Source organism: Tachypleus tridentatus, chromosome 6 (assembly GCF_004210375.1).
Source record: "Tachypleus tridentatus isolate NWPU-2018 chromosome 6, ASM421037v1, whole genome shotgun sequence".
NCBI lineage: Eukaryota > Metazoa > Arthropoda > Merostomata > Xiphosura > Limulidae > Tachypleus > Tachypleus tridentatus.
The window spans coordinates 81,584,572-81,602,435 of NC_134830.1; the positions used below are offsets into that span (position 1 = coordinate 81,584,572).

General features: G+C 32.9%; 1 protein-coding gene across 3 annotated transcripts in view; it reads left to right on the forward strand.

The window, feature by feature from the left end:
* The window catches only part of Mic26-27 (MICOS complex subunit 26/27), a 57,483-nt gene that overhangs the window by 19,825 nt on the left and 19,794 nt on the right, over window positions 1–17,864 (forward strand). For 2 of the 3 annotated variants that reach the window (XM_076505771.1, XM_076505772.1), the window contains exons 3-5: window positions 6,749–6,874; window positions 8,198–8,252; window positions 16,527–16,622. In XM_076505771.1, coding sequence (XP_076361886.1) covers window positions 6,749–6,874; window positions 8,198–8,252; window positions 16,527–16,622 — 277 coding nt within the window. The remainder of the gene's footprint in view (window positions 1–6,748; window positions 6,875–8,197; window positions 8,253–16,526; window positions 16,623–17,864) is intronic. The other variant, XM_076505773.1, reaches the window with a different exon arrangement.

Below are 17,864 nucleotides of genomic sequence, written 5' to 3' on the forward strand. Positions count from 1 at the left end.
TCTTCTGTATTTTTTTTTAATTGCAATTCAAACTCTTAACAGTAGCTGTTCCTCATACCTCTGCCTCTGAGATTTTGCACTTGCACTAGCCTTCAATTATTTCTCATCTATGACACGTATTTCAACATAAACTGTGCTAGTTCTTGAGGTAATCATCATACAACAGCAGCCCTCCATGAGTAGGAGGGTGACACATCTTCATTTCTTTACACTCAAAACTTAATTCCTTCTTTTCCTTAGTAATATCATTAATGGATTTGTTTATTAGAGTTTAAACTGTGTTAATTATAGTAATATTTGCACTATTTGTATTCCAGTGTTTACAATCATTCATTTTAACCTATGTCAGTTTTCAGTTACTGCATACAAAAAATTCTTCAGAAGAATTCTCTTAATAACAGTGAATTCTCAAGTGACAGTGAGTACCACAACAAGCTCGGGTAATGTTGCTAATGCTGACCCTTCTTCATCTGTGGATACTGGAGACTAATTGACTGTGCAGAATCTTAACTACCCTTTTTCAGTGTATCACATGCTCATTAAAACCTTCATTGGTTTATTTCCTTGTTCTTACATCAAAAGTGCATATTTAATATATGAACACTACCACATAGATGACAATTTTTTCACCTCCTAGTTTGCACTAGGCTCTTCTTTACATGTAGAGAACATTGTTCTTTCTCCAAATCTCTGTGGATTTTATTTCTCAGGTTTATTCTTCACTTTTCCTTTCATGTGTGTCTCTTGGTTTGTCCTGTTTCTTTCTACAAGCTTCACAGCTGAGGATAATTTTTGGTTTTTTCCTTCTGTTGATATGTTTCTAGATCAGTTTTATTCACACTCTTAAATGCACATCCTCCATAACTTCAAGATTTCTATGCCATAGCTTCAGGTAACTTCCCTTTTCCATTCTTGGATTTCCCATCCCTGGAGACACTTTTACACATTTGAGTGACTGACTCCTTGCCTTAAATAACTATCTCTAATGATCAGTTTTCCTATCTTCATCTATTCATCTTCTCTCTGAAATTACAGACTGTGATCCTAATAGTTTTTCTGGAGATCTACAATTAATTCTTTTCAGTACCTTAACAAGGGTTTTGTATTTTGCCTTGTTTCCTGCTTACTTGATTACTCTATAAATTCCTCTTGATTCCTCTGCCCCTCTAGGGACCTTCTGGAGCATGATACTTGTTTCAGCTTGCCACCTTAACCTCCATCCCACCTTTTTCTTTGACCTGAAATCTATGATGGTGTTTTTAATGCCTTGGAGGCTTGGGTCAAGGCTGCCTGAAACCAGTCCTCTCTTTCTTCATTGATTTCTAATCTCTCCCAACCTTTTCCTTTACATCAAGGCCTGACTTTTAACCCTCTACTTCATGCTATTCCATCTCTTACTGAGTTGCTGCCACACTCTATATCAATTACTAACTCCCCTCAGTTAATTCAGACCCTGAAGAGGAATGCTTGTATCTTTTTCCGAGACTCTGTACCTCATTTGCATTCACATGGTGAATTATTCCAGATTTTATCCAAGCTTTTTCTTATTTATTTCTTCTTTTCCCACTCTTTGTATTTTAAAGCTGTGGTATCTTCTGTTTATTTTAGTCCTCTAAAAGGCCAAGGACTAGCATCCCATTATTAACTTTTCTTCTATCAAAAACTGTCCAGTGATTCCTCAGTTCAGAATGGAAGAGTATACATCACCAAGTTTAATATCCTGAATGCCCTTCTACACATTGTGAATCCCCAGTTTTCCCAATAATTTCTTCAGTTTTTTGCCTTGGGTCGTGTATTCCACCTCTGATGTCTCCCCTTTGGCATCACTTTGGCTCCTTGTGTATTCATCTGAGTAATAAAAGCAATTTCTTGCTACATTCACAGCCTTTGACTTCATTTTCATTATTACATGCATGATTCACTCTTCCTCAACTCTCCTCAGGAGACCTCTATTGACCATCTCACTTTTCCTCCAAGAAGCTGTCCATCTGGATTGGCTCATAAAACTTTCAAGTTCATTCCTCACTCTTACCCAGTATTTAGTCCACATTGGAGTATTTTTCACTTCCAAGTTTTGTTGGGCCAAACCTTCCCCATTTGACCTAGTTACCTCAACTTTTACCTCTACTACTCTTGTACTTTCTTTTGCAGACTCTTAGCACCTTTCAAACATCTTGTCCTATAAGGCTCATTTACTCACAAGAGTTTTCTTCAATAGTCTTTCAGCAGTCAGTGAAATATCTCTTGCCATCCTCTTGTTATGCAGCAATATTCTCTAACAGAGGATCTGTTTTGATGGCTGAATCATACCAACATTATCGTTGGCATTTCACTGTTGATGCTGTCTGGATCTCCATCTCGACACTAACATACTTTTTATGTGTTTGGGTACATCTCCTAGACAAACCCACATCTTCAGGGTTTAGTCTCATATGAAGTATATTTTCCACATCAATGTTCTGGAAGTTTTGGCTGTCCATTGGACATGTTCCTGTTTCTTACCTCAGCCTATGAATAAGTTGGTTATGGATCTACTTATAACAGGTTTGTCTACACACCTGTCATGTCCCAGGGACTTTAAACTTAAATTAAGATCTTCTCTCAACCAAATAGAATTCCTCCTACAGAGTGATCACTTCACCCTCATGTCTATCATTGGATCTGTTCCCAGTTGAACACATTAATATTTGATGCCTTCACCACTCCTCCCAACATTAGACTTCTTCTTTTTTTGGTTCATAGTACTCTTAACCAGCTGTTTTGGCTGTGGATGCCCTCTGCCAGGGCTGGTCTCTGTATGTGCCTTTTTTAGTATGTGTACACTTTGCTATAGTCTCATACATCTCTCTTTCACCTATGAATGTCATCTCTTTGTAGGATTTATTCAGTCCTTTCTTCATCAGTCAGGTTTATCAGGCCATGTATCACTTCCTGATCCCATTTCTGTTGCCCATCTTCTCTCTTTTTATCAATGAAAGTGGTGTGTTTGTCATCACTAGTCCATTAACCACTTTCTTCCATCATGCCATTCTACTGTTGAACACCTTCAGGCCTTCTCACCTAGTTTTTCAACCAAGGATTGTCAGTTTCTACCATATCATGCTGTCAAGCAGTCTTTCTAAGAACTTGTTGAATTTTTGCCATGATCCCATCTCTTTTTTCCATTCTTTCCATCATGTTGTGGTCCTTCCTCTTTCATCATCCCTGTCTCTCTTGTCCTACTCCTTTGGCTGACTGGAACCAGAATGTGGTTCTGTGTGCTTGTACCTAGGCTTTTTTTGAACCATTGATCACTTGATTCCCATAATTTATTTTAAAAATCTTTCTTGATCTTGTTTCCTGACTGTTTGCTTGTTCCTATGATGTGGGCAGCTCAGGAGGAAGATTATTTTTTGTATTTCATTGATTTTGGTCCTCTATGATCATAGTGATCTTGATTATCTTTTTTGTCTCATTTGAGTAACCGGGTCTTATTCAGCATGCATAGTCCCTTTTCAGAATTCCTGCAGTCATTTGGTCTTGTTGTGAGACCCCTCTTCTTCCATGGATCTATCATTCTTAAAGCTTAAAAGATGAATTTGTCAACTCATAGAGGTTGTATATTCTTCCCTGGATAGAGATGCTTAGAGACTGTATTGTGTCTCATCACATGAAATCTCCCACTTAAGTTGCTCTTTGGCCTTGCACTTTCAATAACCATTGGATGAAATCTTCCAGGCTGGCATGTGGACTATGTCCAACACTTACATCTCCCATTATCTCTGGAATCAAGCAGTTTAGTCTCCCTCAGGGTATTGACTGCCTGCAGTTTCCATTCTCCAGTCTACTCACCTGATGAATAAGTGCATCTTTTATATCCTTACCTGTTATCTTTGTTCTACTCTTAAATGATATACTTCTTAGAACCCACCTAATAGCAGGTGTTACCACACAAAGTATACTTACTTCCAAAAATTTACATTGAGTTTAGGTAATGGAAAGCATTAAGCCTATTTGCCCTGGCTAAAAATGTGAAATGTAATATTCAAAAGACCACTAAGGTGATATGTGTATGTATCTTTCACTTTTCATTACACATTCTACCCACTATGGACTAACATGAAAAAGTTATTATCAAGGGTATGTCTTACCTCTTTCTTGGCTCACACAAGTTGACTTTTCAAACTAAGTTTCACAGTTACCTATTGCACTTTTTCCAGTAAAACACCTATGAGGTGGTTAGGTCAAATCAGGTCTGGACACCTCTAGTATCTCCCCAATGGAAACTACTCTTTCCCCCTGCCAGTCTTCAAATAGAACATGGAGCATCCTCACCACTTTCAATTTGTAGCCACTGGAATGAATAACATGGAGTGTTACTTACTTGTTTTGTATACTCTGAAGAGAGTCAAAGTGGGGACTACAATGTGGTGAGAAAGAAGGTAAGATTGTCCATCTTAGTGTAGTGCAGTTTGCCCCCTGTTATATTATACGCTTATTTCCTGATGGTTTGGCCAGCTGGATGAGGCAAGGTGCTTTTCTTCTATGGCAGGAAAGACATTCTCCCCTTTTCCTGTAATGCATGGTGAGTAAATGATACAACAGAACACATACCAAACTTTACTGTATGATCATTACACTAGCCACACTACAGCTCGTGTCCAACTTACTCAGGTTGTTACACTTTTCTACTATTCATTTGTAACACATTGATTTATTTGCCTTCTAATTTCATTACTTGTAGCTGGGCAAAATGTATACTCTGCTTCAGATGGATGCAGTTTTTCTCACAAATGTTGCCCTACTAGTAAGACCATCAAGGTTTTTGCAATTAGACAAGCCTCTTCTTGTCTCCAGTATGGAATTGTAACTACTGTGTGCAGAGAGGTAAGGATATTGTTTTGGAAGTTGACATTTTCCTCACTTGAAAATATATTTCTGGTAGTTACCCTTCTGCATGCCTTCCCCTCTTCCTCCCTATTTATGGTATACATTATTTTTGTTTCATCTAAAAATGAAGTTAATTATAAATGTAAATGCTTATGAGAATATACTATATGTGGGGGAAGTGTCACCCTCCTTTTGGTGGATGCCTGTTGTTACATGACAGTTTTATCATACACTAGCACAGTTTGTATTTAAATAGGTGTCTTCTGCAGGAAATAGCTTATAGCATGTGCAAAATAGCAAAGGTGGATGTGCAAAGAATAGCTGCTACTTACAGAGAGATATCTGTGAGAAATACATTTTCAAGTAAGGAAAATGTTAACATTCCTGAATCCACAGTAAATGTCTTCCTTTTAGAAACTTGTTTTTTCCACTGTTATTTTTATTTTGTGATTTGGATGGTTGCAATTTCATTTTTGTTCTTCGTCACATGCTTTCTCTGTTATTTGATGTTTTTATTATCTTAATTGGTACTCTGGGAAAACAGAGGAGAAAAACAGGCATTTTTTTCCTTCATTTTATGTTCATCTTTATTAGTAGTTTATATATTTATCGCTTTTTTATCTTATAATTTTTTCAAGAACATTTGATGAAGTGTAACAATATTAAACCTTTAAAACATTTTTCTCCAGCAAATATTTTTGATGTGATATTTTACTTTGATTCAGGTGGTAGATACATGTGTGTGTTCTTTGAATTTTATAATGGACTTGTATTCTTGTTTTTAGAAAAGTTTATCTATCAAGTGTTTACCCTTTAGTTTATGCAGAGAATCCAAAAATGAACATACCATAAATAAAGTGGAATAACTATTATTATTTTAGATAACAAGATAACTTGGATATAAATACAAATAGTAGGCTTGTAAGTTTTATTTTGTTGTATTAATTTTTGTTTTGCTCTTGTTTCTTTGACTAATGAACTCTTACTAGAACATGCGACAAGAATTCTTTATTCCACAACTCTTAAAATACTCCTGGCTTTCACAAAGAGCTATTTTCCAACAGGATGGAGCACCACCCCACATTGCTTGAATTGTTAAAGTTCTTTTAAACCAAATTTTTCTAGAATGTTGGATTGGTAGAGAAGGACATTTCTGATGGTCTGCTCGTTCACCCAATTTAACCCCTTTAGATTTTCATTTCTGGAGGTTTTGACAACAAGCCAAATTACCTTGAACAACTGTAACATTGAATTCAATGGGCTATCTTATCTATCCCTACTGCTATGTTGGAAAATATTTTTCTCAGAATTTGAACACAGAATAAAAATAATTATAGTGAATGATGGAAGACATGTAGAAGTCCATTAATTATTAAAACTAAAATATACAAGCCTACTACTTGTCTTCATATTTAATTTTTGTTGTTATCTTAAATCATAATAAAGTTATTTTGATTCAAACTTATATTTTTTTATGGTTTTAAGACCAGTTTGTTTTTGAAACTTGATTTTAACAATCTTGTTAAAAGTAGACAGGATGTCCAAAAAGTCTGGAACCATCAATGTATAGTTAGGAAATATACATGTGGAATATTGAGACTGCAATGCAGGATGTTCAAAAAGTCTGGAACTATAAGTATTTTGGAGCTTTCCTTAATTTCAGATACATGACTGATTATGACACTTTCAAAGAGTGAGAAGATCAAGTTAATCTTGCTGATAATCCAGACTTATTTAAAATTACAAAGATGGCATGTGGAACACTTTCTGTAAAATTCCCTGAAGTGCCTATGCTCCATACTTTTTGGTCATTCTTTGTCTTGATCTGCATGATGTTTGGGAATTATTGTTTAAAGTCTGACAAGGAGACTTATTTCAGCTTCCTCTTTATGAAGATCCTGATGACTATATTCAATATGAACTCGAAGAAAGGGCTCCAAGTTCCTTAGAATTAGGAATATCTACATTGCGAAAGAGTGCTGGCCAGTACTTGTATACTGTTGAAGTCAGTTGAGTTTATTCATCAAAATAATTTTTCCTGTCAATATCTAAGCTTGCTTAAACCTAAAAGTAGTCTAACTTTTAGTATTTTATTTTTGCACAATTAAGAATGATTATTGTACAGAATCAAGTTCCAAAGCATGTTTAACAGCAATTGAAATATAATGTAAAATTATTACATGTTTTATTCATTTTTGATATTGATGATTCAATATTTGTATTAGATGATTGTAAGTTTCTGATACAGAATTAATTATAAAATGTGTAGGGTTCTTTTAAATCTGTTTAAAAGAGGTATAGATAACAATAAATGTAAGCCATATTTCTAAAAGTTAAATGTATGAACTGTTATAAAATATGATTGATATATGATTGGCATATCTTCCTGCATATAACAGTACTGTTGTAAGGGCATGATACATTTACCCCTAATTTGTATGCTAAACATACAAGAAATTGCCAAGTTAGCATGTTCTTGAATGTCTTCATATTTTAACTCTGGAAAAAAATTAATTCATGGTTATAGACATTTTATTATGTAAATGGAATACAGCAGTTACTAGCTTCCACCATAGTTTTGTGACCATTAATTTGTGTCACATATAAGTTTACATTATAAAATTCCTCTAAATTATCGGTTTCTGAACTTCTAGTAGTCTATGTCTAAAAAAAATGTATGTTTTGATTATATACTTAATGGCAACAATTTTTTACGTTCATTTCTATGAGAATCAGAGATGGAAAATATATTTTTCAGTGACTAATGTTATAACTAGGTACAATACACTTAAATTATTTAAAACCATTAGATAAATCATTGAATGTGATATGCTTCTTTTCACATAAAGTGCATTTACCACTGTTGTAAATGTATCACTGCAGAACAGTGTGTTCCCATGGTGCACTTTCCTATGTCAATCATAACCAAAGCATTATTTGCAAAGCCAACAGTTATCGAAATTAAATGAATAAAAAAGGCAAAATAAGACATATTTCATTTCTGATAGTCTGGTTTCAGAAATTAATATCGTTGGCATTAAGATAGTTTGTGAGAAAATTTTATTAAAAGAAGTCTTCTAATTTTGTGGATTGTTATAACAAGTAAAAATGTGTGTAATGTTTTAGCTAAATTCAGAATTGTACAGGTTTATATTACAGACGTTATCTGATGTTGAAATTGTAACTTTTTATTTTACTTGTTTTTTTTTATTAATGCGTGACAACAACTTATATTATGCTGTTAAAATATTAAGGTGTGTGAAAGTGTATGTAAAAATGAATGTTGGATGTTTAAATTGTTGAAAATGTTTTCTAACCTTATCTCTAGGGAACTAGGGAACGAGTCTCTCAGATATATGAAACTGCCATAGCACATTCAAAAAGTATGTTTTATGATATTTTTACATTTTTAATTAATGTATTTTTCTCCTCTTTTATAAATGAAATTCAAGAATAAACTGTGTTTTTATATTCATCCAAATTTTTCTGAAAACAAAAAAATGCACAAATTTCTTATCCATAATGGAAACCTATGTAGTAGACTTTCTAGAGTATAATAGATACAGTATCACTATACTTTAAATTTATAAATAAAACTTAGATATTTTTGTATTTAGAAAAAACTTCATGTGTAATTTCCATGTTATTTTGTGTCATTATAACTATGCTTGTGGTGTTAGCATCAAGTTTGGAACAAAAGTGAACAAAGTATTATATATTTGTATATCTACATAGTTAGAAACCATTATGAGGGTCAGTTTGATAACCCACTCTTTACATTTCAGAAACTCATTGATCCCATTCTTAAACTCCCACAAGGTGCTAGTCACCAGTGCTGCCAGTTGCAACTCATTCTATAAACTGATCACACTCTTAGAAAAATAAAATTTTTCAACTGAAACTGCTTATACTATAGGTTATTTAAATACTGTACTTGTAATACATAATAATTTAAGAACTTCCAGTGAAGTAAAGTCAAAATAATGATTATGCAAATCAGTACCATTTCTTTCATAGTATATTTTTTGAAACAACTCATAAAATTAACTCAGCATAATTGGACAGAATAACTCATGAAGTTATTGCACCTGTCATGAGAAAGTAGTCTTTCCATTGCCTTCCTCATTGGATTCATTTCATTCATTATATTTAATAGGATGCAAACCGTAAATTTTCATATTCACAGTGTTGCAAACTAGCCATATCTTACTTAGTATTTATTTAGTAGTGTAAAATGCGTGGTAACTTTAAAAGAATTGTGTAAGTACCCACTACAGTAAGTATACCTTAGTGCAGTGGTTCTTAACCTTGTTGGAGGTACTGAACCCCAGAAGTTTCGTACTTGCATTCACTGAACCCTTCATAATTGGAAAAATAAAATATGATTTTTTCAAATTCAAAACATAAATAGATATTTTATTAGTGCACAAAATGAACCATACATCAGTTGCACACAATATCACTGTGTTCAAAGAACAAAGCTAACAAAACATGAATTTCACACAAAAACAAAAACATAACTCAGTGAATATTTACTGCAAATCAATGTGACTTTTGCTGTTGCCTTTTAAAGACGAGTTCAGAAATACGTGGCTTCACCTTGGCAATTGTCACTCTCATATCATTTTTGCAACAAAGCCTGTTCCTTTTCTTTGTTTTCATGTCTACCATCCTCGAAAAGGATTGCTTGCAAAGATTAGTTGTAACAAACGGTATGAGTATCTCAAGGGCTTTCTTAGCAATAAGAGGGTACAATACGATTTGGTGACATCAAAACGTTGAGAGCGTTGTTGTTCTGAAAAGTTGCTGTTGAACCTGGCTCTGCTGAAGTTGAATTATTTCATCGAGGTATTCATCATTGACATCTGCTGTTGCAAAACTAAACATGAACAGCTGTCTTACCCATGCTGGATATGACTCTGGTTGGGAAGTATCTGTCGAAAGACTTTGCGAGCTCATCTCAGTGCATGGCAATTGCTTGCTTCAGTTCCCCGGGTACAGAAATGTCTCCGATTTCAGACATATCTTCGACCTTACTTACACAGTCGTCCAGCAGGGGAAAGTTTGCGAAGTTATCATTCCCTATTCGTCATTTCCATAACGGTACCATTTTTTGAAAAGCCTTCAGGTTTTCTTCCGCTTCAGTGATGTTGACTTCACCACCCTGCATCTGTTGATTGAGATGATTGAGAGCATTGAAGACATCAGTCATGTATGCCAAAATGAGAATGAACTCATATTTTTCGAAGCAATCTGCATGACAGTGTTGGTGCTCTCACAAAAACAGGGCTAATTCCACATGCATGGCAAAAACACGATTAAGCACCTTTCCCTGGAATAACCACCGAACGTTAGAATGGTACAGAAGTACCTCAAATTCAGAGCCCATTTCATTACACAACTCTTTGAAGATGCGGTGTATCAGCTTTCACCAGTGCAGCTAAACCAGAGTTTCATCCCAGCATGACTGGAGCTCCGTCCAAACAAACTGCAGAAACCATATCCCACGAAAGATTGTTGTCTCTGAAGAAGTTATCCACAAGTTTCTTCATGTCAGCTGCCTCAGTTGTTGTTGTAAGAGGCTTACAAAATAAAAAATCTTCTTTATCTCGTTGTTCTTCACATAGCACTCAAATACAACAAGCTGGCTTCAATTGGAAACGTCGGTGGTCTTATCGAGTTGAAGGCTGAATTTTGCTGGGCTTGAAATCAGATCTGCAACTACTTGAGCCAAGATGTCATCACTTATGTCATCTATTCTGCTGCTGCTGGTGTCATTTGAAAGAGGAATTTGGAATAACTTATTTTCAGCAGCTTTTCCCAGCATGATATTCGCCATCTTCAACACAGTTGGTTTTACGAGTGCTTCACCAATGGTATGTGGTTTGCCCTGCTTTGCGATCAAGTACACAACTTTGTACAATGCTGTGAGGATTGGTTTGTCGATGGGTACAAAGCCAAGAACAAGTAAAGTAGCCTTTTCATTGAACCTGGCTCTCTTTACCTTGAATTCAGCAAGCATTGTGTTCTTGTATTTCCCATCTCCATGCAGCTTTAGGTAGTGTCTCTTAGTTTTGCCAGTGCTAGACTAGAATTGCTCAACTTGGCATTGTAAATCATGCATTGAAGACACTGACTCCCATCATGTTTCGTTATACACGTGAATCCATATTGTATATATTCATCCGACCACTTTCTGTTTTTGCTTGACATAGATAGTATAAGGGGTTAAAAGTTTAGGAAAAAAATCACAAATGATACACAATTACTACAGTCACAAGTCGACTGCTAAGCACACGAAGTTCCCTGCAGCACAGATATTAAGGCCAAGTGATGTGACGTGATCAGCCGCAGCCAATGATGGCCAAGTGGAGCATGATGTTATGAATCATACAAGTGGGGTGAATAGAACGGACAGTGTGTGTGTCTTGACCTTCGCCGAACCCCTGGGGTTCAAATGAACCCAGGTTAAGAACCACTGCCTTAGTGCATTTCTGTAACTAAAGGAAGACTATATGGTTTTAAATGTTTTGAGATGAACCTTAAAACACAAATGAAGTATTTATTCAAAATCATTACAGTATTATTATATAAATTTTGATAATTAAACACTTTTTAATGGCTGTAATAATGAAGGAGTATTTATACTTTACAAAAAAATGTTCTTTTAATGTATGCAAGTGTAAGATAATTAATACCAAAGTAATTACATTATTTACAAAAAAAATCACTTCAATTTGTTTTCTATATCAACTTGAAATATGTTTAAAAAGTTTTTAATCGAGTATAATGATACATTGCATGAACTTTTAAATAAATGTAAATTTATGTTTAGATAGGATATAAAAGTTGTTTTTTTTAAATAAAAATTTAGTTATAATTGTTTTTCAATTCTGACATGGTTTTTCTCCATTTGCTTCTTGGGTTTGTTTCCACTCTTAATGACTTTCTCAGTCTTATCTTCATTCTTCTCTCATTCCTCTTCATTCTCCTTTTTCATGGATGTGATAATCTCTTTAAAAGATTAACACTCACTTTAAAGTCAGTTAGTCAAAGTGGCATATTATTGTTCATGGGCTTAGCATCCAGTTTTATTTCTTATAGAGTCAATTGTTCATATGGTGTCCTGTTTGCATCATCATGCAAACCTCTTTGAAATAATTCTGTTGTCCTTTTTATAATACAACATGTATGCTAAAAATTGCTTGATTGTAGCAGAAAATGGAGTGAGGCTAAGCATAATGACTACTGTGTTAAGTGAAAACATCCTAAAATAATTTTGCATCATGTGAAAATGAACAGTATTTCTACTTTCAAGTTATTTTTTTACAAAAATGGTTTGGCTTACAGATTTTCTTTGCTAACCAAGCCAAATCAGGTGGTATTTAATTCTCATCAGCAAAATTCATTATTGTGGCATCTGATTCAGTGGTGTTGATTAACCTGAGATATTCAAAAAGCTCAACAAATGTTTCAAATTTTAACTAGAAGATGCCATTATGAACCATAATAATGGTTTATAATAGGGATTGCAAGAAATTTCACAAAACCGTAATAGAACGTTCAGGCAAAAAGTGCCTTAAACATTAAATACTCAGTTCAAATAACACTTCAAAACCTTTACTATTGACTGCTGCTAAGGCTGTATGCATATAAAAATGGACAAAAAAGCATGCATGATAGACTTTTTGAAAAGAAAATCCGCACAAAATGGCCCACCTGTAATTCTTATTATTATTCTCTTGTTGGCCTCCAACAAAAACAGCTTAGTGTAATGCACCAAAACCTTGTTAGAGTACTAAATAAGATGCTGAGAATGTCATACAGGTATTGACAAGTCATTTTGTTTCTTCTGTGTTTTACGTAGGGAAAAATACATTGTTTTTTCTAGTGTAAACAATGTTATTGTTATCTCTTGAAGTTAGCTTTCTTACAAATTATAGTGTTATTTTAACCCTCTCACCATGGGTGTATTCCTCTGTTCAGGGTTGAAAGAGCATGTCATGATATTTGTATATGAACTACTATTTTATAAATGTCTGTCAACAGGTTTGGTATCAAAAGGGTACATTATACAAGTTGTAGTAGTATAAATTAGTTAACTTATTAATTTAACAGTAAATATTAAAAAATTCTAAATATCAATTTTTATGTATTGTATGGTATGTTGAATGCAGCTGTCATTCAAATTAGGTGTTTGTGATGTCTAAATACATACTCTGTAGTTTGTTATGAATTAAAAACTCAAATTACTGATACTGAGAATCTAGAATATAAAATAAGAACCTTCTATATTTTCTGTTTGTTGAGATGTCATATCTCAGTCAGTCAAACACAATGTCCCCACCCACTTTTTCTACTTTTGGAAATACTTTCTTATGTACATCTGCTTTAGTCCCCCACTGGTACAGCAGTAAGTTTATGGATTTACAACAGGGGTTTGATAACTCTAGGTGGGCTCGGCAGATAATGCGATGTGGCATTGCTATAAGAAAACACATACACATATGCTTTGCTCTTTCATAACTTTATTATCAATCAAGAGCTCAGAGTCCCCTCCCCCTTCCATAGTTTTATGGCTTTAGAAGGTTGAAATTTTCCAAGATTTTTTACTTTATCTTCAATCTGAAAAGGTAGGGATAAGTGAAGATGTTCTTCAAAATATTGTATTTTTTTAAGACCCAAATGCTGTTTAGTTACTAAGCCTGATAAATTACAACAGATTTGTGTGGTATTGATATGGTAATTTTTGTATATATATAAATGCATATATGAAACCTAAAAAAATTTTCTTTTGCATATAAGTGAAAATTGACAAGGCTTAGCAAATTGCAGCATGTATCAAATGAGAACACAGTTTGTAAGTAGAAAATATCATTGTTTTCTAGTTCTAGAGTTCTTTATTTACTGCTGTATGTTTTAAAAAATAACTGAAAATTAAGAATTTATTTGCAAATAGTAATAATACTTTTAAATATGTAATGAATTATAGCCAAAATATGATTGTATTTTATAAAATACTGGTCCACTAAAATAAAGCCAAGACTCATCACTGTGTAAAGTGAGTTTTATACTATTCACTATGGTAACACAATTGTAAGTACCATATGCCATTGCAGTTTGTATAATTTTTTTTGGTCAGCCAAATCAATCAAACATTTGCGAAGATATATAAGAGTGAAAATAACATGTAAAATACAAAGGTTTTTCTAAACAAAAATGTTTGGTAATTACCTGGAGATTATCAGGAGGTTATAAAATTTTGCATGTGAAATTTCATAATTTTCTGATTTAAAAAGTATTTTTAATCTTAAAAAGAAAAAATGCATAAGAAAATTATTACATGAAAAATCTTAAACTTAATAAAAATCTGATATTTTGTGTATAATCAGCTTGTAATGTTTGCTGATAATCTGTAAAATTTTGGGAAAATATGCTTCCTTTATTAAAAGTTATAAAATGAAAGCTATAACAAGCAAAAAATGGTTATAAGCTCTATCCCTGGGACTGATTCCATAATTGGAGAGTTACAAAGCTTAAGTACAGGATGAAACAGAAATTACCAGCCAATAATAGATAAATATTAGATTGCTGTAACATGTAGAAATTCAGTGCTTTTTACACTATACAATTGGTGTTTTTAAGGAGCCAACCCCTGCATTACATATGAAGTAAAAGAGTGAAAAAAACATATGCATAATATTAAATATTAAATACTTTAAATGATATTTATTTTAAGCAATGTTTTATTTGAAATGGCTGCTTTTCTGCTGGTAATATTTTATATGTGATAGTGAAAGTTTTGTTTTATTCTAAGTGTATAATATACAGAAACTAAGTGCTCACTATATTCTTAAACAAATTTCTTTGGCAATCTTCAGCTGCAGCTACTATATCAAGCAATCCTTTTCCCATAATTGAGCACTAAAAAAGCTAGCAAACAAGATAAATAAAAAAGCTGTTACCTAAAATTACATTTGGTAAAGTTAAAATAGAGATTTATAGTTTAAGTAAATAATGTCAACAGTATCTCCAGCCTTTTTTCTTTTTAACATCCCTGTTTACTGTTTTCTAAATTCCCAATTTTTTTATTTACCTTATTTTTATTCTTTATTATGGCCTTGGTCACTTTTACTATGGTATGGGTGGTTTCTTCGAATGTTACTAGAGGGAAATATTGTTCGTAACAGACTTGTAATGCAAAGCATGATGGAACTCCACTGTATTTCCATTGAACAGTTTAGAAAAATGTTGTTTGTTTATTTCTTTACTGTTTGTATGTTAGTGAATAACTTCTTGAGAAGATGGAAACATTGTACATTTCCAACAATGTCTTTCCTTTGTATCATGATTTTGGAGCATTAATTGTAAGACAGTTCGTACTGTAAGAAATGCCATTGTAGTAGCTAAATATATTGAACTAAGCTAAGGGAACTAACTGATAGACTCTTTTTGTTGTTTATAGCATTGTCTGTTAACAAAGAAATTTACATCATCACTTTCTTCTACAACTTTTGTGGTTGTGCTGATGGTATTGTATGTTGACAACTGATTTTAGTGAAACAGTTGCAAAGTTTTCAACTTCCTCACTTCAGTGTGTGTTGTTGGACTGGATGTGTACATACTGGAGATTAGTTGACTGGTGTGGACATTCAGTTATCTTCATTGGTTTGCTTTGGCTTGTACTACACTGTTATCATAAGATTGGCAAAACTTCCTATGTTTGAATGATGTGGAGTTGTTGAAAAAATATGTAACTTAAACAAATTAGTATCTTCAAAGGTTTAGTTGCCAGGTGCAAAGGCAGCTTAATTAGCCACATCATCTTCATTTTCACTGAAACCTCCTATCTTCAGTATTTAATCAAGTCTTTGTTTAGTTTCAGATTTAGTAACACTTTTTTTTTTTAGTTTTCATGCTTGAAGATGTCTGACCTTCATTAATGTATGTCTTGCACTTACTCATTGTGATAGTGTTAAAGGCATACCTTTTCTTGTAATTTTGGTCTTGATTCTTTATTTATAGAAAGTATTTTGTAACACAAGTTTTATTCTTACTGTATAGTTGTTTTGATGCTTCATAGTCACTTCAGTTACTTAATCTATAAACTAAAACAAAGCTTCACCTTTCTTATAACAACATATCAGCATAAATAAATTCTATAAGTTCTCAGACTATTCTTATAGCTTTAAGATTGGTCAAAGTAATGATTTAGGATGTTATTATCTTCTCACTTGGTAAAATCTAGTAAGTGCAATAAAAATTATTTACAAATATAGTTCATGTTCCAATGCTACGTACTAGTATTATGCAAAAACTATGTTTGTTGGTGTTCACTGGTAAATATTCACACAACTGAGTACTGACTATTAATTTATTCTACAAATGTAGCTCAGTTACAATGAATGTGAACTAGTCTTGTGATTAGTCTTCTAAGACTTTATCTACAAGTATCACTCTGATCTAGACACTTGATGACTGTTTCACTTTTGTTTGTTGATAACATATAAGATTCATACTTAATTTTGATTTGAAAAATAAAAATGGTAATTTATTGCCAATATTGTGAGGTAAATTTACTGAAAGCTATATACATATAATCGGTTTTCTTTAATAGAGCTGAAATAAAGTTACTTTTATCTATTTTTTTACCATAGGTACTTATGATTATATTACTCATGATGACAATGCTATACCAAGAGCTATCGTGATCACAGTTGGTGGTTTAGGTGGTCTTTTACTGGGAGCAAGAGGTAAGTAGCCAATGAAAAGTAGTCTTAGAATGTAACTTTATGCTTTTAGTTATATCAACTGCTTTTATCTGAATGTTTTCAGAAAGTTTTATGTTCTACAGTCTTGAAAATGTAAAATGCATACCCAGAACATCTACCATATTCAACAGCCAGTCAAGTGCAAAGTTTGTGCATGTGAAAGTAAAATGTATCACACAAACTTTTTTTGAGGATACCTAAAAGCAATTCCAACTAAGTTATGCATTTAGAGAATTTCCTATTTGTTTTAATAACATTAGGTACAAGATGTGAATTTAAAAGAAAAAGCTGCAGTGCAATTTTCAAATCAGTAAAGTTTGGTTTTCATTGTTCAGAATTTATTTATTGGATTTATTTCCATACTAGGTATTTTTTAAGATCTTATAAGAATTTCAGTGCTGTTCTGAAAATAATAGTATTGTATAGTCTATAACAAGTAACTATTTTGCTAAAGCTAACATGACAATTACAGTTTATGGATTTTGTTTTTCTTTGTATGAATATAAAGCCACATTAAGACTTAATACACTTCCCAGCTATCACATTATTTTTTATAGGCTTTTTTGCCTGTTTATGAGCTCTTTTTCAGGTGAAGGACATTTTTAAAAATTAAACAATAGCAAAATAATGCATGACAATGAAACATTGTTTTAAGTTAGTGCAAAGATGGGAATATTTTACAGTCTTTGAATGAAAAATATTTAACCAAAGAATGCAAATAAAATTGAATTTAAAAATGTCTGTATATAAATAAAAGAGTACCTTAAGGGACACATAATTTTTAAAAGTGAGACTAAATTTTTGTGATAACTTTTTGAACTATTCCTGCATTTAAAATTACATAAATTATATAACTTTATTTTAGATATCTTATTATACACAAACTGTGTTATGTATGCTAGCACATATTAACCAGTTATTGTAAGTGCTGCATGTATTTACCAGGTGTTATAGATTTTGCATACACAGCCCAAGTTTTACATGCTGCTAGTTTGTGCAAGTTAGTTTATGAGTAAAAGAATAATAATATAACAGATTACACTTTTTCAAAATATATGCTGTCATGATCATAAACCTAGAAGGTATTGTAGCAAACATCACAAAGAAAATATACCCTAATTAATAGAACAAAGAACAATTTTTAAATGTACTGTTGTTATGCATAAATTAAATATTGAAATATTATTTTGCAATCAACACTAGATGATTGAAAAAACAACAACT